This window comes from Haemaphysalis longicornis, unplaced genomic scaffold, assembly GCF_048455015.1.
Source record: "Haemaphysalis longicornis isolate Haplotype H1 unplaced genomic scaffold, Haemaphysalis longicornis Haplotype H1 scaffold_9, whole genome shotgun sequence".
Classification (NCBI taxonomy): Eukaryota; Metazoa; Arthropoda; class Arachnida; order Ixodida; family Ixodidae; genus Haemaphysalis; species Haemaphysalis longicornis.
Window position 1 is genome coordinate 6,697,358 of NW_027526460.1, and position 20,793 is coordinate 6,718,150.

The following is a 20,793-nucleotide window of genomic DNA, read 5'->3' on the forward strand; positions in this document are numbered from 1 at the left end:
TCCCCTTTTTGGTTCTTTTATTAAACCGATAGAGCTTTTTTAACGAAATGATGACAATGTTTGCCAGCCTTCACTAATGGCTCTGCATAACGCACCAGCCACATTTCCTGCCTAGAGGGTTAGAATATGCAGACGCCTCAACAAGAAACGTAAATTAGACGATGCTCTAAACGAACGCGGAAGTGCAGCCACAAAGCCGCGCGGCCTTTGAAATGCAAGCGGCTACTGCGCAATGGTTGTCCCCGATTGAGCGCCGTAGCTCCGGTGACATGTGGCTAGACTTACCACTTACACGCGTAAATAAAAGGTTATAAACACGGTGATCGGCATATTTCGCGATTAAGTTCGCAACGGCAGTACAGATGCAGCCCGCGCTGCTTTCGCTCGTGCTTCCCCAGCGGCTGAAGGGAGCCGGTTGCGACGGCGACGCCACCTGGCGCTGTGGGTCGCTCGGGCGCCGTATTGCTGGTATGGCGGAGGCGGAGAGTTTTAAAACTGACCTTGGTTCTATAAACGTTGTGCTCTGCCTCTTCTCTGTTTGGGCAGTCACACAAAGGAAAGCGAGAGATTCGGCCCACCCAAGCGCCGACGGGACCCGCGTCGGCCAGGAAAAGTGCGGTGAGGATCAATGGCTTGGCGCGCAAGCCTCGTGCTCAGGCCGAATCGACGTTGTCTGGAAGACAGCTGGTTTGAGATGCGGCTTTTGCTAAAGTGCAGCTACTGTTGTTTTCTCGTGTGAATCGCGATGTTATGTAATTTTCTTCAAGATTCAATTAGTGATTCAATTTTGTGCATTAATAGTTTTGAAATGCACAACGCTTCATAAAAACGGATTTTAGAACATGAGGTCGCCGAAATAAAAAAAAAGTATTTCAGTATCTATCTTCTTCTGTTTTCCGGAATACCTTTTTTCTGTGCCTGCAAAAGTATCTCTGAAGTATCCCGCCAAACTTAAAGCTATCATAGTATCTGTGTTTTAGACGTCCATCGGGTGTATCGCTATATTCCAAAATACATTTTGAACATATATAGCTCTGCCCGGCCCTACTCCAGAGTCAGCACACAAATTCCAATTCCTTTTCGTGTCCCCCCCCCCCCCCGCTCCCAGAAGAAAAGAAAAAAAAGTGGGAAACAACACCCACACCAGCAAAGGTATGGCAGGTTTACAGCCAATTGGATATAGATGAACAGGGGCAGGCGCCCAAAATGTAAATTTCAGAAAATTTACATTTTATGGCCAGGTACCGCAACAGACGGTGGCGTCCCCGCATTCTCTAGTGGAACACCCTAACCCCCGCCATAGCGAGATTAGCGACCTTGTGTGCCGCCTCCTTCGGGAACAGTTTCATGTGCACAGTCGCATTGCAGGAGGCCGCCCAGGGACCTATCGCTAGTGTTCTAGTACACTGTGCTATCGCCTTCCTGACAATATAGCCTGCCACAGTGCCACGGCATGTACGATCAGCGCGTGTTCCAGCGGCCACCATAACAACCCAACTCAGCTGGCTGGAAAGCCACGCAAAGTGCTATATGTGCAGGCCACGCTGGCCCGCCGTGCTGTTGATATTTCCGGTGTCACGTGTGATAGCTTGGAGTGCGCTGCAATCAAAGTTCGCCAAGCCCATACGGAGTCTTCCCTCGCGTGTTTATGGGAGACCTCGCAAGCATGGGACGCCACATCACCCATGTCCTTGACACCCAAGCTGGGACGTGACTTTGCCAGCCATGATGGCTGGCACAGCCCATCCTTCGCACGTCGCGGCGAAGAACTGTTGGAGGTCGCCAAACGCAGCTGGGCTGCTGCTTCTGTACGCCGAGGAACCCACCTTTGTCCGTCGTGGTGTATGCGTCGCCAAACCTGCTTCAACATCTCACTCCAGAGGAGGCCTTGCGGTCAAATGCACGCACCGTTATGATCGCCTGCAGGCAGCTGACCAGAGCTTGGATCAGGATGTAGACTTTTTTGGACAACTCGCCGAGGATTCCACCGCAGCTTCGGTTCCTTGACGGGTGAACTTTGCACAGCCCGTATACCAGACATGAAGCTTCTCAATGTTCGGGCAGCCCGTCGACGTGAGAACGACAGGCCATGCACGCAAACACTGCTGCCCACTGGACAGTGTACAACAGGGTGGATGCCGCCTGCTGTCGTCACGCCAAGCAACGCCGACAATCCAGTTGGGAGTCCACCTGCCAGCCATTAGAAACCCAACCCCAGTCTCGGCAATCTTGGCGGTTGCTTTATGTATTACTTCAGCCGCAGTCTCCCAGACAGCCAGTGCATGACGCTGCCATTTGAGAGGGCATTACTACAGAGTAACTGGTGGAACTGCTTGTTGACAGGTTCGCTCCAACCACCCCCAGCATCCCCACAGCAGCCTCTACCTCACGGCCTGAGAGAGGCTGACATTAGGACCCTATGGTTTCCAGATCGCAGCCCTCTTCCAGCAGGACCTTTCCATGCACGAGCTTAGAAATTCCCCTGCAGAGGACTAAGCATCGCAACACTCCTGGCGCTGACATCACATACCAAATGATGTGGAACTTCAATAACCCAGAGCAAGGACGCCTGCTAAATGCCTTCAAGCTAGAGCTAGCGCGTTGAACGTTGCCATGATCAAGTTTCAAGGCGGTCTGTCCGGACCGTCGAATGGCGCTGGGGGTGCTGCCCATTCTCCATGTCCATGTTGTTCCGCTCATGAAACGGGAAAACCACCATGCGCAGCCGGCTCGTACAGACCGGTCTTCGGCTGCGGGGAAGAAGCTCTCTTAGGGAAGACCATCCTAGCTCGCCCAGAGTGTATTGTCCGATCCCTCGGAGCTATTGCCCAGCAACAGACAGGGTTTTGCCAACTCCACTGCGCTGCCGAGAGCATCGCTGATGTTGTATCTGCACTGGAGGAGGCCAAAACGAGGATGAGGTGGCATTTCTTGTTTTGGTGGGCATTGAATCTGCCTTTGAGCGCCTGCCACACCCCACCATCGAGGCGGCGCTGGAACGACTTCATGTCATTGGAAGAATGCGGAACTACATCCGGGCTTTCCTGGCGGGTCGCCACCTCAAGGTTCGGATGGGCAACGTCCTCAGCAGTCCAAGGGGTGTCAGTGCCGGGGTGCCTGCAGTTTGGCCGCCGAGCTCAACCGATTGGACAATCAATTAACCGTTCACACTAGAGACTATTCTAGGACACCGACCCCTACAATCGATTTCGCAGAAAGCCCTTTTGCGTTTTATGAAGGAAACAGGCTTAGCCGAAAGACTATAGTGCCTGCAAAGGGACTAAAGTGTGTGCGCGGCCCTGCTCTTTTCCCCTCTTTTTTGCCTGCCCTCTCTTTCATCCCCTGCTTACCCCTTCCCCAGTGTCTAGTAGCAATCCGGGCTCTAAGCCTGGATAACCTCTCGGCATTTCCGTTTGCTTCTCTCTCTCTCTCCAGCTGCAGTGGAAGACCCAGGTCAGATATCTTTGGACACACTATTGACCATTGCCTGACCTGGGGTCCAGCCGTGTCCTCAAAGCCATCCGTCAACTCTTGGCCAAGGGCGTGGGTGTTCATACACTCGGGCCCTTCGAATTTACGAGGCTATTGTGTGTTTCTGAGTCCTGTACGCTATTCCCCTCGTCACCGCCAAGCCAACACGGTGGAGGAAACTAGGCTAAGCACAGGAATTCATTTCAGACCGCTCGTCTTACCACGCTCGTCGCAGTGCGCAAGCGCCCTGGCTGAAGCCGGAGCCTGGCCCCTCGCACTCCGCGCCCTACAGCGAACCCTCAATCACGTCGAGCGCCTCCATAGGGCCCCAGACGAAGCCCCCCCCCCCTCCCTTCCCCCTGCACGGCTGCGAGAACTACCTCACTCCCGAATGGGTATGATTGTTTGCACCTTCGAAACTGTGATCGGCCTGACCCTGATTAACCACATCATGCCTCCTCCACCCCTCCCGACGAGTGAGATCACCATAACTGCCACTTTGCCGCACGTGGCCTCAAAAACGTCATTGCACAGTGTGAAATGAGGCATGAAGCAGCGGCCTGCTTCGAGAACATTGAGGGGCACGTGCTGATAATCACCGATGGGTCCGTGCTACCATACCAGGGAACGGCAGCTGAAGCATCCATCGCGCCTGCCTTCGCTTCAGCCAGGCAATGCCGCCTGCCCGTGGCCAGCCACTCGAAATCACGGGCCTCCACTTGGCTGCGACCATGATTAAGGATTGTGAGCCGAATCTCGTCAACTGGAAAGTAGCCATTCTTTCCGATTTAAAGGCTGCCCTCCTCAAGCTCCTCCCTTTCCTGTATACCTGTGTTCCCCTATCCCCGCATCCCCACACCAGCAGGCGTTCCGGTGTCCACCCTTAGGCGAGACAAACTTTCATTCATTCATTCCCCTTTCTGTCGATTCTCCGCCTGGACTCAGTATTGATTAAGGTACCCTCAACTCGAGGGGCAGTTACCGGCTGGGTTTTTAACACGAAAGTGTTTTATTCGGGATACACAGATTTCGCTGACGTCATATCCGTCACAGAAATGACCCCAGTACAACGAAGCAAGCTGCCTGTAAAAGGTGCACCCCTCCACACACGGTCTTCTTGCGGGGAAGCAACCATTAGTACTAAAGAGTATGTTATACTTGTTCGTTTTCGGTTTTGATATTTCAACACGTGTTTTATGGCGGGATACACCAAGATTTCACTGACGTCATATCCGTCACGGAAATGACGCCAGTACGCCTTTGCCTAAGCGACCCGCCAGCAGGACGTCGCTCTCCAAGCACATCCACAAGACAGCCGCCGACCCACAAATCACGCTCAGCTGCAGGTTTCGCTGCACATTTCACTTTCGGTTCCTATGACAGAGGAAGCCCATTTCCTTTCGATTCCTATGGCAGAGGAATCGACCATAGTTTATTCACACTGGTTTCAATATAGCAACGCACACCCGCCTTCTCTCATGCCTCTAGTGCAGCGCCGATCTAGGTGGTGTTGGCAGCGCCGACGCCTCTCTCTCCCAGCCAGTTGTCTGCATACACAGATTTCCTGGCTCGTGTAGCCCCAACCCGCTTCATTGAACACGTGCGGGGAATGCATCACAGGCTATAGGTAAACAGCTTCACGGCAAAACATTGTAAAATCTTTACAGTAAGAACAGTGAACAGTCATATAGAGCTTAAGCATTTTTTCCATCGGCCCATTTCCACGCACACGGGTCTAAAGCCCTGGGGCGTTTAACTAAATACCCCATATAAACATACATGACGCAAACGCATATTTGTATGGAGTATTAATTTAGCGTTCTGTGCTTTCTCTGCACCATTTGCTCTCAACTTTATTGTCAGTTTTGTTTCTTGCATTTCATTGAGTGTCGTTTTTAATTTAATTTTTGTTCTCTCTCCTATTGTTGGCTTCCCAATCTCTCACATCCACCTCAATACATTGTAATCATCCCCAGAGCTGACCTCTCCAGTCTACATAAAAGAGCACTCTATCTCCATATGAACAATGTTCATTGCACATTGTGTTCAGAATTAGACTAACAGACATTTCCAGGCGTAGTCACCAAAGAATACTTATGCATTCAGAAACTACTGCGCATTCAGGCCAACAAGTCGGACAATTTACTACCAAAGCTGATAGTGATAGAACCTTGTCAACACACCTCTTAAGTGGGGGGTGCATCAGTTTAACACCGATTCAACGCTGCCTGTTAATACTAAATTAATATGTGTAGTCCAACTGCAATAAGTGGCACGTAGCCCGGTTGTGCTGTGGCCAATTCTTGTTGGTCTGTGGCGTTCCTACACATCGCACTAAACAAACAAACCAACGTTGGAAAAACCGCTACGCTGGTTAACTGCAATATGCTAAGCATCGTGTACAGGCACACCAACAAGAGGAGGCCATTTCTGTAGGTGCCAATGCTTCTCATTCAGCAACGCGCGGTGGCTGCAAAACACCATTTGTACTTCTCGAGGAGCTCTACTTCTGTGGGCAGTGGTCACTTACAAGGCCCCATCTGATCTGACGAGTGGCAGCGCCCAAATATTATAAGTGGTTCTGATGACAGCGCGACTGCTGCATGCCATTTCAGAATCGGTTGAGTGATTGCTCCATAGCATGGGTGAATGTGTAAGGGAGCGTGTATTGCCACTCCAGGTACTAAGGTACAAATACATTTCCTTGAACCTCATAGCATGGGTGAAAACGTAAGGAGTACATACTGCCACTCTAGGTACTAGATGTGCAAAACATTCTCTTGAACCTCAGCCAATCGGCTGTGAGCCCAGATGCTCTATGTAAGTGCTGAGTAGGTTTAGCTCCTTGCGTTGCAAGCAGCCTAGTTCAAGCAGAGAGTTGCAATTTACCTTAAAGAATCAATAGTGTACATGGTTATTGAGGACTTTTGTACGAGTAACAATAATGTTGAGTGCTTAACAATTTGTTTGGGAAAGACTACAGTGTCAGTGGTTTAGACACGAATGGCGACAGGCAAAACTGCAGTATTGTTCTCGAATGACTCCTTCACTTTGGTAGCAGTAATAACAAGAAAGTGTTCACTGTTGCTCTGGCTACACGTAGCACAGGCTTAGCTCCTTTTGTTATGAGGCCAGGCCAGCCACAAGGTGCACCGCAATAGTAATAGCTAAAGAACGCTTCATCTGATCAAGCTACGAGTATTAACCCCCTTGTTTTGAGTGCTGCTCAAGGAGGCACAAAGACCTCAGGCCTACCATACACCGGTACTCGCTAGTACACTCTAATTGTCACTTATCAGTGAACTCAAATGTGTATTACTGATTTGCTATGAGCAGCCATTCGCTCTTTACATGTTCTGCAGCAGTTCATTCTCTGCCCGAAGAGTCCAACAACACACTGTAGAGTCTCAAGGGGGCTAGACATCATCGCAGGTAGCTAGGCTAGACGCTGTACATTACGTGGCCAATGTCCCGGTGCACACCTGATGAGCCGTGGCAACTCAATGAAAGGGAGGTGTGGCTGAGTGACCAACAAGGAAATTATAATGGGCCTGAAAGATGAGCGGTGGTCAGATACCTCAAAGCAGGCACTGTATGCTCAGCATTGGTAGTGCCCAATCGGCATCTATCCGCACTGCGTTTGGACCCCCCCACTCCCAATGGTGAGTGAAGCACATGCTGCGCATCAACTTTAAGCAATTTATACGCTGAACAATACGAAGGCTTCACAAAATTCTCGCTAAACTGGCAGCGCTAGGCTAATAGGGTTTCTGCATTGAAAGGGTGCTGCTGGCACCAGCAACGCGGGAGTACAAGAAAAAGATTTAGGCTGCCCTTGCATAGATAATGTGCACTGTCGTTTGGCGTACCACATGGCATATGCAAAAGTCTTACAGTGATAACTTAAGATTGCCTGTTTAGCTTCACTGTTGTTGAAAAGTTCCACCAAGCTTGAACCCCAAAACAACTGCCTCTCGTGCAACGAGCACCTGATAACACAGCTTTATGGGGAGTGACTCCATTTCACAGTATGGACTGTAACTTTCTCGTTGCAGGGCGGGGGCCATGGCCCGAGATATCGAAGAAGTCAACCAACTGGCACGCGAAGCTCTGCAATCGGTGGATTGCAGCACTGGGGGTAAGGCACCCCACATGGGGGGCAAGTGCTTGAAGAAGCATACGCGGCAGCCACAGCCTTGTGCGTTCTCTGCAGATATTCATAAAGTTAACAATCATGTTCCTGGTCCAATGGGGATACGCACTAGCATCCATCTTCCTCCTGGTGTTCCTCTGGTTCTGCATAGGAAAGACCAAACCAGGTGCTTTCCCAGGTAAGCTGGAGTTCAGTATTTAATTTGCAGAAAGTTTTCATCTGCCCGAAACAACAAGTCTTTAGCAACGCACAATTGTACCACCTAGCTTCCAATCTTGTGCTGGCTCATTGTGCAAACCACACCCACCTGTGTTAGATGCATAATCTTGACAACCTCACACCAAGGTTTAATGTTATGTTCAATTAACATACAGGAGATTAGGCCAGTTTACAGATGAAAAAAGCTTGTGTCTTTGGTGTCATCACTTCACCCCAGTAAGGGTGCACAATGAGGAACTCACAATGTTCAAGTAACTTAGGACCAAGTGGTGGCCCCTGTGAATAATTTAACATTGCAAGGACCTAGCCACGACCTGGGGGCATGGGATGGTTTGAGCCAGAGTAGGAAACAGAGGCCCCAAAGTGGCAAGCGCATGTGCGCTGTTGTCTGTACCATACAGAGGGAAGAAGTCCCGCCAGAAGATATGGAGTGGTGGCCAGTGTGTAATAAGAGCCATCAGGTGCATAGGTTTTCAAAAATGGGAGGGGGGGCGCTGGCTAGAGCTCTCCCGCGACTAAGAGGAATGGTTTGTTAGTGAGAGTGTGGAAGCCAATGGAGAAGTTTGGCCTGCTCAGCTAAATGGTTGAATACCTACATTTTCGGCTGTCATACACTCCTGATGGATGGTTCAAGGGCCAATAGAATAGCTTGTACTATCCATTGAGGGCGTCAAATGATACGGTGTACTACACTCCAAATATACAAACTGATTGATTATTGATTGATTATGAGGTTTAACGGACTGAAAGTATACCGGTGATGAGGTGCGCCATAGCAGAGGGCTCCGGATTAATGACAACATAGGGATCTTTAATGTGCACCGATATCTTGAACACGGGCGTTTTCGCTTTTTGCCTCCATCATAAAAGTGGCCATTGCGGCCAGGAATCGAACCCGCATTCTCGGGCTCAGTGGCACACCTTAGCCAGAGCCACCACAGCGGGTAAACACACGAAATGATGCACTGGCTAGGCATTTTTATCAGGGGATGTGATGTGTAACCGGCTGAATCTCTTCGCAAGCGGGACAGTGCAGTGACCATGTCGCCCACAATAGAACCCTGCTTATACGTTCACCACTATTGTGTTTTTTTGGCTATTACATCGTGGTAGCGCAGTCCCAATAAAATGTCCATAGACAACTTTGTATTACAACCCCACTTAATACGTCATGATACGTCAAGTACCTATTCTTGAAAAGCGTGGACACGCAGTGGTTAATTTAAGAAAGACTAGAAGGCTAACGATGAAATACGGAAAGAACAGTGGAGAATCCAAAACAGCCAAGGTAACCAAAAAAGAGGCAAGGCAGATTGAAACGAATAAATGAAGGGAAAAAATGGAAGCTAAAACGTCGTTAGAGATGTACAGGGCTGAGAAGATGAACATTAGAAAGGAAAATTTCTACGATAATTCCCAGGGCAGTGCTTTGCTTTTTGAGGCTAGAGCAGGTTGCCTGCGAACTAAGAGTTTTGTGGGGAAGTATTCACAAAATGATGGGGTATGCGTGGTCTGCGGAAAAGAAACAGAAACTATGCGGCACATCGTGTTAGAATGTGAGGGTATCCATCCAAATCTACAGGAAGGGAATATTGGGCTTTCAGAAGCCCTAGGATTTAAGGGTATCACAGAGGAAGTTAACTTCAACGCTGTCGAGGGGACGAAAAGAAGATTAGAATGCTGGTGGACGAAAAGCAGAGAGGGGAATATTGCCTAGGAGAGTTACCACCTGTAACAGAAAAAAAAAGTATTTTGTGCGTAATAAGCTTTTTGTGCCTGCCCTAAGCAGCGCTAGTATTGAACCAAAAGTGTAAAAGATAGGTATATTAGTCCTTTTTGGTAAGATGACATGTCATCACCCCGATACAAAGGGGAAACCAATAGAAATCATCATCATCATCATCACCATGACATTCCTGCTTTAAACGTGATTAGAAGGCAGAAATAATGAAAAGATATCGCCAAAGTGATAAAAGTGATCATCCTTCTTACTGCCACAGTTGTCGCTACCCTATTCGCACTCGTGACTGCGTCTATACACACAATAGCAATGTTTTCTGCTTGCAGAGGGTTTACTATGTTTCAGACATTGTTTGCCTTCAACACAGCCATTAACGGCGTCAAGAAAACAAAGCCCCCTCACTTCCAAGACAAACGACGTTCTGTGGGTAGTCAACAAGGAACCGACACGGACAAAAACACGCATCACGAAACAGTTGGACCGCCACTGTTGACTTTGAACTTAGTTGTAGAAATCAAATGAACTAGATGATGTACAAAAGTACATGAGCCACTTCAGTGATGAGGACAGTCGCAAGGCGATCTAACAATTGTTGAAGGGCAACGTCATTCCACAGGACCAGAAGAAGTGCCGAACTTGAACCAGAGATGCTTTTAAACCTTGAAAAATGTCAAGTAAACACTTTTCGTATTTGAACTATGGCTTATGTCATTTTTAAAATGTTTAACAGCACATTCTTGCGGTACTACAGCACGTTTATGTTATACGTTTCCGGCCACTATGTTTTTTTTTCCGCAGGCCCCTGACAACGTATACCGTGAAGTTCCGAAAAAACGCCCACCCAAACTACAGAGATATCAAGTGAAAAATGCGGGATGGGCAAACTTTCGGGTCAGGTGCAGAATTCAATAAAGTGGCCACACGGCCAAACAAAACTGTGGAGATATGAAGTAAAAAAGCCGAACATGAGAAAAATCAACGTTGTCTTGGAGGGAGCTCCAAAGTTTTTGAAGGCGCCGAAGCTAGCACGATTTTAGGGAGTGGGCCATCTTTGGGGTCTTTTAGTAAATTGAACATTTCACCCCTAAAAGGGGCTGGGCGATGTTTCGGGGGAGGGTGTTCTCTCAACTTTACGGTAAGCAGGGTTCTACTGTACTCACTAACATAAGGACTGCAAAGAGGAGTGTGTGTGCACCTTTGCTTCTACATACACCTGTCATCCCATTCTGTCTTTGTATTGGTTCCCTTAAGGAATTAAAGCCGTTTTCTTTTAATCAGGGCCAGTCACGCCATTACCTAAGAGAATCTCTTGTAATTGTGTAAATTCAAACTGTTGAAGAAATTATCACAATAATCGACAAACACCATCAACATAAACACATCCGAAGATTTCTTTATCCCACTAAAAGTGTAAATAAAACTGAGACGCTTTGTTCATAAACCATATATTTACTCCGGCAATTGTGCAAAACTGGGCCAAATACGGGCCTAATAACACAGGCTTGGCAAAACTCGGGAATACACAGAGCACAACAAAGGCCCCCTCGTTGCCGAAGATTGCCGAGTTGCTCGAACAGTAACAACAATTTGCATCAAACTAGCCAAGAGTTTGAACCAAGTTTCAAATAATACCCACACACACACGAAAGAACAACTGAACACAAGACTGACAGCTGAGTGATGATTGCGTTCACATATCCTCTGTTCCAATGCTTGTTTTAGGTGTTACAGAGTTCAAGCTCTTCCCCTGGATCCGTAGTTTACTGTTGCGGTGCATAGGGTGAGTGTTACAATTTTCAAATTACATATTGATAATGATGACAAGGGACATTGCAAAGAGTTTCAGAATCGCCTATTTGTCCGCGCAACGTGTACAAATCAACAAGAAAAGCAAACAGAAACAAATGGCTGTAAAACATTTTAACCACAAACAAACCCAGCATGTTGTGTAGGATTAGCAAGCATTGTTGTGCCTTTGCCTTGTCAGCATGTAAAAACTGCTAGCAGCTTTGTGAGAGTGACGAAGGCAGAAGCTCAGGTGATTGCAAGCGTTCACATTAGCTGCTGGCAGCTCATTATGACAAGATAACAGTTTATTTCTTTAAGAACTAGAGTCGACTGAACAAGAAAGAGTGATGGCTATGAAAAAAAGTCGCCTTATTAAAGAAGTTACAAAAACAAATTGCCACAATCTGACTGTCATAAAAAGGCCGATGTCATTACTTAGGTGCCATGTGGCAGCATGGTTATTGACTTAAGCAGACATTATAACAGGGAATGTTGTTGCTGTGGTGAGCCTATCAACCAATACTGGTCCACTAATTAGGATTTTAATAAATGCCTTTCAGCTAAAAGCTCCAATGAATAAGGAAGAAATGCAGTGTGTTGCAAATGTAGCTAATTTTTTATTCTTTGTCTGTGCCCTCCAACATATTTCCGCTACAAATTGCCACTCCTTTAACGTGCCTAACAAGCTGAACCAGAAAATAGTAGCAGATGGCATTGAGCACACTGCATTGTTTTCGCCCGCACTATAATGACGTACACCACCGGTGAAAGACAAGCCACAGCAGCAACAAGGGTACAGGGCAGACAACAGTGAAAGACTAACACAAGCGTCAAGCCACATGAAGCAAGTAGCCGTAGGTGCTCACAGCCATTACAGGGAGCGTCTAAATGCTGCAATAACATACTTTACTTGCTTCTTTTTGCACTTTTCCTCCCATGCTACCTTGCAGAAGGAAGCCCTCCGATTACGAGCAGATAGTGGTTGCACCCGCCCACCCGGGCGTCCAAACAATGGAGTCCCAACTGAACGAGGAAAACGTGGATTACGCTTCGAGGCATCGCTACCACCACTCGACCACTCTCCAGACGTCCTCTCGCTTTCAGCAGCACTCAGACGACAGCGAGTGAACTGCCAAAGGCAGCACGATCTCAGCGACAATGCCCGCCCCAAAGCAGCTGCCAGAAAGCAAATTTACGTCAACATACACACACCCCTACCGCCGCCCTTCCCAGGGACAGATCACAACGTGTACAAGTGCGAGACTTGTTACGAACCAAGCGCATTTCAATTGTTGTTCCGTCAACTTGTTGCAGTGGAGCCTAGTCACGTTACCTGCCTTGCCAATTGCCAAAGGGCGCAATTACAGCCCACAAGTCAAGTTGTGGTACGTGTTGTTGGGGAGAGTTTTACAACCTTACCAGACAGAAAATCGAGAATGCAGGTTTGAAGTTCAGTCTCAAGTTTCCCCAAGCATTTCAAAGCCAAACGCACTGCAGGGATGTCGATGTGTCACTTTGAAAGCTTTGAAATCTGTGCAGCGCACATATTTTCTTAAAAGCTCCTCAAAAGTGCAAAAAAGTTTTTCAAGTCATGCTGTACTTGACACCGGACCAGTAGACATGTTGTGCGTACTTACACCCATTTTCTTAGTACAATCAAGCTGAGGCCACCTTCAACATTGGCTCGCCACTTTTGACTAATAGCATATTTATTGTGCTTTTTCCACACTGAGTAGCTCACAAAATGAACAAGATGAAAACTGTTTGCTACCAACAACGTAATGTGAGCGACATTCCAAACAATTTGCGCAGTGCATTGCACGCAGCAGGGTCGTTTTTCTGTAAACGTGGAGGGATGCTGTCTAACTCGCATACAAGGAACCTCAGGGGCCCACAAAGTGTGAACATCTTTTCGTAAGTTTATTGTCTCCGTCTAATGCCACATGTCTGTCAGCTCCTACTGTGAAAACGTCAATTGTTTTGTGCAAAGAAAAAACAAACCCTGGAGTGTGTAATAAATTATGTTTACGTTGACATTTGCTTCTTGAAGATACATTCTTTGGTGCTTGAGGAACACATTTGCTTTACGTGACTCAGAAACACCCGAGTGCAGCGTGGCTACGTACCCCGTTTGAAACGAATAATCAATTTGAACGAATAAGAGCAAGCGTCTCGACAATTTTGCAGTGCCGACCATATTTACGTAGAACACCAATGGCTTGCACCCAATCGGGTGCTATGACTCGAGTTAGCAGCTAATGAGAAACACTCATCCACACCCACGGACTTCATGTGCAGAGATGGCGTCCCAGATAAATGTGATCAACACTGTACAAGTTTAATGACCGCTCAGTCGGATGACCAAAGAAACAGATTTTTTTTTTTTTTCTTTTCAAACAGACCATCTCCTGCCTGTGAGCCAATTGGACGAAGAGTAACGTAGGCAAAAAACGAACAACGTTATCATTTACAGACACTCCATGTCATTGGGAGCGTCAAGGTCTCGGTAGGTGATGAGCTTTCTCGGTTCCCCGCGCGGACCTCTGCAAGGAAAACATGCGGGCGTCAAACTCTGCGCGTCAGCCATCCTTCTGACAATGAAGCCAGGGGGCGAGGAGGGTGGTGGTGGGGAAAGTGGTGGCAGTGACAGCTCAGTTTGGGCAGTGGGCGATGGACACTGGCAGCAGTAGTAGCAGCAGCAGAAGCAGCAACTCGAAAAGCTCTCCGAGTCAGTGAGTGGGCTCGGCAGGTGCTGCGGGGCTTGTCAGCCAGCACTGCTGCTACTACTGGAACGGCAGTTGGTCCATCAAGCACCCCAACGGTGGGAGGGCAAGTCTGCCGCTAACGTTCTAAAGTGCCAACGTTCGAATATGAGCTTTGGAGTGCTCCACTATGCATTTCACCGGATGCAGCAACCAGCGGATAACCGCCGGCAGAAATAAAGAAAGGTGAGGAGGTGGTAGAGAGTCTTGTGGGTTCTTTTATTGACAGAGAAGACAAATTTATGTTAATGGACACACAATTATGTCAGTAGACAAGGACAGTGCAATGACGATGGGACTAAAAGCAAAGATTTAAGATCTGCAAAGTGGAGAACCACCAACAGAAGAAAAAAAAGAAAAAAAAAGAAAAAAAAGAAACAATGCCCATGTCAACAACACTTTGCTTAACTGCTCCCCACGAACAACCACCGGCCCAAAATGAGGTGAAAATGTGACACTGAATTTTTCTAACTAAATGATTGGTGAAACAAAAGTGAACAAAGAAATATGAAAAGTAGAAAAATGGACACAGGCAAAAAAAAAAGCAAGCACGCTTGCCCAAAACATGTCCTCGTGCACCTTCCCCTCCCCACAATTTCCTCTAAAACAGTTCCAAGTCCTGCGGCTCATCAAGGTCGTGATATCCAATCACTTCCCTCGGGTCTGAGCGGAAGCTGAAAAAAAGAAACCGGAAACTGGTTCGCGAATGTTTTTCACTTGTCTGGCTTATCTCACTGCCACTACAAGACCTGTCAGAGTAAACAGGCATTACTGCGTGCATGAGTGGACAGCCCATTTTCCGTCCTTTATTTTACCTAGTTTAACAAGCCATGCACTTGCCCTGCTAGCCTAAATGCAAGGTACCGACGTTTGCAAGCCATCAAAACCCATTTACCCATTTAAGGAGCTTTATTAGAGTCAAACTAAAGGTTGAATAGCTTTTTTTTTTCTCACTGAAAGACATTACCCCTTCCACGGCTGTTTGGCTTTTGTTCAATGACAAAAGAAATGACGCTTTGTTTGCCAACAGGTAATTAAAATCAGCACCCACCTCCTTTATCTGTGAATAAAAAGACCACATTTTCAAGACCAAGCTAGACGACCCTAATGAGAGCCATGAGAAGGTGAAAAATTATTGCGCAATCAATCAGCTTGCATGCTGAACAGTGGAGCCAACAGCTAACGTGGTCGCCTAACAGCTGCGCTAATAATCTGACTTTTTCCAGCAGTTGCTGTGCGTGCGTCTGCGTACACATGCACACGCTGGCAATAAGAGAGGTGACGGCCTTCACATTCATCCTCATAAATCTGTTGATTGCACTTGTATGTTTACTATAAATGAAATAAGGCTTTCCTCGTCAAGAGAAAAGGGTAGACGAAATGCTGGCTTCAAAAAGGTCTATTTTTAAATGAATAAATTACCGCTCTGTTTTGTTGCTGCACAAAAGCCGTAACAGCTGTAAAAATTCTCACGTTTCAGTTCAAACAAAAGCCGTCAGCTTGTGAACCTTTATAAGGAAGGTGGCGTGGGCCTGTGGCAGTGACGCAGCCTGGTTCATAGCGTGAACTAGCTAGTCTCCGTCTACGTATTTCAAAAACACATCAGCAACCAAAGTTGCGAGACATGCCCATTTCACAATGGCAATGCTTTCTCTTACCACCCCCATACGGGGGGGAAAAAAAGTGGCTGCTGCTCCTGTATGCTCAGCACTCTAATTTACACACATAGACCAACTTGTTTCTACACCTTAAAAGAGCAGCGACACGAAATTTTTGTGTTTAGTTTTTTTCGTGCTATAGGTGCCTACAGGCCCAATAATCATGGTATGGCACATTAGATTGTCGAAAGCAGCGTAAAAAATTACTTGCAGCTTCGTTTATTCGTGACAGTTTCGGTGAAGCGAACACCTAGGAAGCCGCCATTACAGGATGGCGCATTTGACGCAACTGTTCTCATCGCACCACAGCCCATGCCGGTCTGGGTGCATCGCACGTGACGTCAGTCCCAAAAACTGACGTGATGCACAAGGCGGAAAAGCGCACATCAACAGCACTGCGGCTGCATTGATTCGTCACGGGAGCCCTGACGTCGGCCGTTTCGGTCAAAGCACAGATGACGTCATGGGCTTTCTCGTGCGCGATTAAAACTGATTTAAAATATGTTCTACTGAACAGTTACGGTTTAAACTTCTGAAGGGGTATCGCCATATACACAGGAAGCTTTCTACATACAGTGTAGACCATTTATAACGTAACCGCTTATAGTGCGGGACCGGATATAACGCGGGTTTTTGCGACCACCGGTTTGCCTCCCATAGAACTCAATGCATAAGCATACCGCTTAAGATGCGGTTCGCCGAAGCACAATACCGTTTATAGTGCGGTTTTTCGGCGGGTCTGCTGATCGACCGGCGCAGCTGAGGCATCGTTTTAGGGTAGCAAAAGAAAAAAAAAAGGGTGAAATCGGCCATCTGACGCAGCGTGCACCCCTTGCCCTCCTCTAACGTAGACACCCAAAGAAAAAAAAATAGGCACCCTTTAGTTCGTGCGTACCTGATAACCACAACTGACCTTGCTTGATGCATCTCGGAAGATAGCGACAGTATTCCCATCCGCGCGCGGCAAGTTGCTTTTATTAATCGTGAACCACATGGCCCGTTTTCGCGCTCGAATCGTGCACATCAGCGTTGCGCGTATTTTTTTTTTTCGTGCTCGTGTCGACGATTCCGCGCTCGCGGTGGCTTCTTCGCGTGGCAGTGGGAGGAGCCTGACAACTTGCACCAATGGGGAGACGCGTACGTAATGGCGGGAGATTCGAAGCGCTCCGAGCCGGCTAGCCGCGCCCACACCGTGGCCGCGCCAGAGATGTTTAGGCTTACCACCGCGGTATTTTTTGATGGGCGCTTTCACAAGCAGCGTGGATGGCAGTTTATATTCCACTTTTCGCCCACATTATTAGCTCCTTTCTTGCATGAGCGTCTTCGCTTGCGCCCCGTGCGGCATTTCAGCGAGCGGTTAGAAGCGGTCGCTGGAACTTACTGGAACTGCCTGCACCGCTTCACGGCCAGTGCCGACGCCATGTTGCCGCCTTTTACCGCGCCGCTCACACCACGCCAGTTGTATCCGCGCTGGCGTGCACTGCACGTTTTCGCGATACCAAATCTACCACGCGGTTCACGCTTTAGAACGTTGTTGCTGATAAGCCACCGCTCTTTCCCTTTCCGAACATTCGAGCCGCGCGAAGCCGAAGATTTCCACCACCAGTACGTTGCGCTGATAAGCAGCCGCCTTCGGCATCGTGAACACAAGGTGGGGTAATGATGAAAAAAAAATCCCGCTGGCGTTCTTATCACGTCTTGCGGCATCTGTTCATATATGCTAAAAACGCAGCCATGGTCTCAAAACAAACACAACGGAAGTTAAAGCCGCGCTCGCCGTTTGTGAGACTGCGCTTTTGCCCTGCAGCAGCGGCTGATGTTAAAAATAACACGAAATATAGACCGTGCCTTCGTTTTTAAGTGCTGTGCGTTTCAGTGATGATAAATATAGGTTGACTTGAGAGATAGGTGGCGATGTGGTTGAATTCGCGCGTGTTTTGGTTATAGTGCGGTACCGCTTATAGTGCGGATTTTTGCGGCTCCCGCGACATACGTTATAAGCGGTCTACACTGTAGTTATCTGAGCTTTGAAATTTCATGTCAATACTCCTTTAAGGTAGCATTAACCATTCCACTGCGAATTTACCTGAAAACACCCCACCACAACCTGCCATTCGGTATGTGCAAATCACTGCTACTGCTTATTGACTAAGGCTGTAGTAGGCCTAACAGGCCTCCTGACTATCAGTGACTATCCTGCCACAGCTGATATGATCAACAAGAAATGAAAGATCTGTGCCTAACTGGCTTGCCAATAAACCATTTTTGTACAGTTCTTTTTAGGCGTCACTGAATCGCGAAATTGGGTTGCAGTATCTAAGGTCAAGGTATATTGAATTACCGTTAACTTTTCATCTGAAATGCACGTAGCAAGATACAAATGCCCAAGCTAAGCATTGGTGTATCGCACGTCAGCCATGAACAAATGACGGTGACCTTAACCAGGAAATGAAGTAAATTAACAGGCACATTTCCCCCAAGGTAACACGTATCTAGCAATTCAACTCATGTTCAGGAGAAAATATTTCAGGCAGCCAGCCAATTTGTGTAACTTAGCCCCAGAAAAGCGGGCATTCACTGAGTGCAGTGTCATTGCCCAGGTATACAGGCAAACCCACTTATAACGATGCCGTTTATAACAATATATAGGATATAACGATGACCAACTATGGCACCGTCCACTTTGTATGCTTTTTATGGTAAAAATAAACCGCTCATTACAATGCTCCAGTGTCGCGATATCGGTTGTAGCGATTAAATTCGGTTACAACGTGCACCAAAAATGTGAGCTGCTGCTGGCTCTCCGCATGCCGCGAGCCGTGGTGCGCCTCGCATCCCTTCCAGCCCTCTGAAAACGAGTCACCTGTGCCGCATAGGAGGAAACGAGAGGAGGAGAAAAGCAGTTTGCCTTCTGAACCCCCTTCGGGCACCGCCACTTTGGTATCGTCCCCGCGCCCGCTCGTGCGTTCACTTGACGCGTCGCATGCGTGCCACTTTGAATTTGACTGGGTGCTTCTTTAACTGCCTCCGCTTTTCTGCAAGAGGGACATCAGGGCTGATGTTCTGGAAACGTCCGAGTGGCTCACTGAAGAGGCGATCGTTTTGCGGATACATGCTGTGGACAGTGGTGACAGTGACGACGCGGTTGAGCAGCCTACTCAGGTAGGGTCTTCACAAGAGGCCGAACGCACGCTACAGTCCCTCAGGGATTTCGTTTCCAAGGGCCTTTCCCTGCTTTCGCTCAGCTAGGTGAAGCACTTATAGATGCTCTTGGAAAAGATGTGTGCCAGCTTCGCGTGCAGCAAGCAAAGCTGACCGACTATGGCTTCTTTTCTGCAAATAAGTAATAGTACGACCTTGTTTGCATGCAAATAAAATGTTTAGAGCTCTGTGTCGTCTTTCTATTTCCCAAACCAGCTTATAACAATTACTGGCTATAATGAAGGGATTTCCTTGGCACTTGGATATTGTTATATAAGTGGGCTAGACTGTATAGCCACAGATGCCCTCATGACCAACTCCAGTTGGGTTCATTGCAACCTGTCCTTCAGAAATTCTTAAGATTGTCTGTTATACCAGACACACGTAACAAGCAACACACTCCCTAAAACTTTTCCACTGTAGCACACCAGCTGCTAACGATAATTAAACCAGGAACCACACTAACTATGGACATGCGACTGGTTAGTTGGTACTTTTTGAGTGCCTTGAGCAATGCGCAAGCAGTTAGAGACGACCAAAAATTCAAACAAGTGCCACTAACCGCCCGTAGTTGTTCCTCTTGAACCCCGCCCGGTACACGTCAGGGAAGTTGCGCGCAGCAAACCCTAAAAGAAACAGAGGTTTGTCATTTTTTGTTGCCCCGTAAATCAAGTCTCTAAATGTGCAATTGTATATAGTGACACTATGAAATTACCTAGTTGGCAGAGTATAGTCGCTGTTTGTGAACAAACCAAACACTCTACAGGCCATTTCTCCCATTCAAGACTATTTAGTGATTACTCACAATATAAACAGCGCGAGACATTAACAGAAATTAAATTTATGGAGGAACCAACAGGGATCAAACTAGGCCCATTCTAATTTCCACAAGTTTATAACACTGCATGACAGAAAAGAAGTGATGGGGAAAATCTATAAGGATGTGCAGTCTACTTGAAATGTTACCTGGAGGGCCACTCCATAACTTTGCTCAAAAAGACATGCTCACTTTGGCGGGCAGAGGCAAATGCTTCTGGCAATAACCACAGCAGCTAACATGCACTTGCCATTTTTCACAGCAATGAGTGTTGCAAAGGGCCACTTGGTAACATGCCTGCCAGAGCAGGATTGCCCGATACTTTTACGTCATATGCCATGCACTACGCCCAAAATTTTCACAAATTTGTCCCAGGCCACAACGCTAGGGAAATTGACCCAGCTTGTATGGGAAATCATCCCTATCGAATGGGGTGGCTGGAAAATGCAACGCGTTATTTTTTTAAACTCGCACCAGCCGAGACCAAATCAGCGAGATATGCCACAATTGCCGAGTAACTTGCCCAACGCTGGTGCGATTCATGCCTCTGACATTAATATCACTTGGCCATGCCACACGTATCCTTTGGTTATCCATCGGGTGTTTCAGCCAAGATCACTCGAGACTGTGAATGCCTTGTGACAAAGTCCGCTCTACATATCTCGCCAAGTTGTGGCAGAAAGAGAGAGAGACTGGCGTTTCCCAGAGGGCTTCACGGCCACGCATTTCTTAACTGCTAACTTGCTAGTAGTGGCAAAGACACTTCTTGTTTGTGAAGCAATGCCCAGCGTGGTGGCAGAGTTCAATATACACCCGTTGTGAAACTATGGTTCAGAATTGGGGCTCTGCGAGCACCCGTGCTTCGTTGCAGTTGAGGGGCAAGTGTATTGGCATGGCAACCAGGGAACAAGAACTGAATGTTGCAAAACATTCACTCTACACAACAAAACTTGCTAAGTGAAACTTTGCTTTTTGTGCAAGGA

General features: G+C 47.6%; 2 protein-coding genes across 10 annotated transcripts in view; one reads left to right on the forward strand and one right to left on the reverse strand.

The window, feature by feature from the left end:
- The window catches only part of LOC144152460 (solute carrier family 12 member 8), a 70,412-nt gene extending 57,006 nt beyond the window's left edge, over window positions 1-13,406 (forward strand). For 2 of the 4 annotated variants that reach the window (XM_077683728.1, XM_077683729.1), the window contains exons 12-15: window positions 7,527-7,609; window positions 7,685-7,802; window positions 11,307-11,364; window positions 12,323-13,406. In XM_077683728.1, the coding sequence (XP_077539854.1) occupies window positions 7,527-7,609; window positions 7,685-7,802; window positions 11,307-11,364; window positions 12,323-12,500 (437 nt within the window). In that variant the 3' untranslated portion in view covers window positions 12,501-13,406. Of the gene's footprint in view, window positions 1-7,526; window positions 7,610-7,684; window positions 7,803-9,910; window positions 10,252-10,382; window positions 10,975-11,306; window positions 11,365-12,322 lie in introns of those variants that run through there. The other 2 variants (XM_077683730.1, XM_077683731.1) reach the window with 2 other exon arrangements.
- Window positions 11,014-20,793, reverse strand: part of Ars2 (arsenic resistance protein 2) — a 52,471-nt gene continuing 42,691 nt past the window's right edge. For 5 of the 6 annotated variants that reach the window (XM_077683723.1, XM_077683727.1, XM_077683726.1 and 2 more), the window contains 2 exons: window positions 19,556-19,619; window positions 11,014-13,915 (listed from right to left, as the gene is read on the reverse strand). In XM_077683723.1, coding sequence (XP_077539849.1) covers window positions 13,840-13,915; window positions 19,556-19,619 — 140 coding nt within the window. In that variant the 3' untranslated portion in view covers window positions 11,014-13,839. Of the gene's footprint in view, window positions 13,916-14,332; window positions 14,809-19,555; window positions 19,620-20,793 lie in introns of those variants that run through there. The other variant, XM_077683725.1, reaches the window with a different exon arrangement.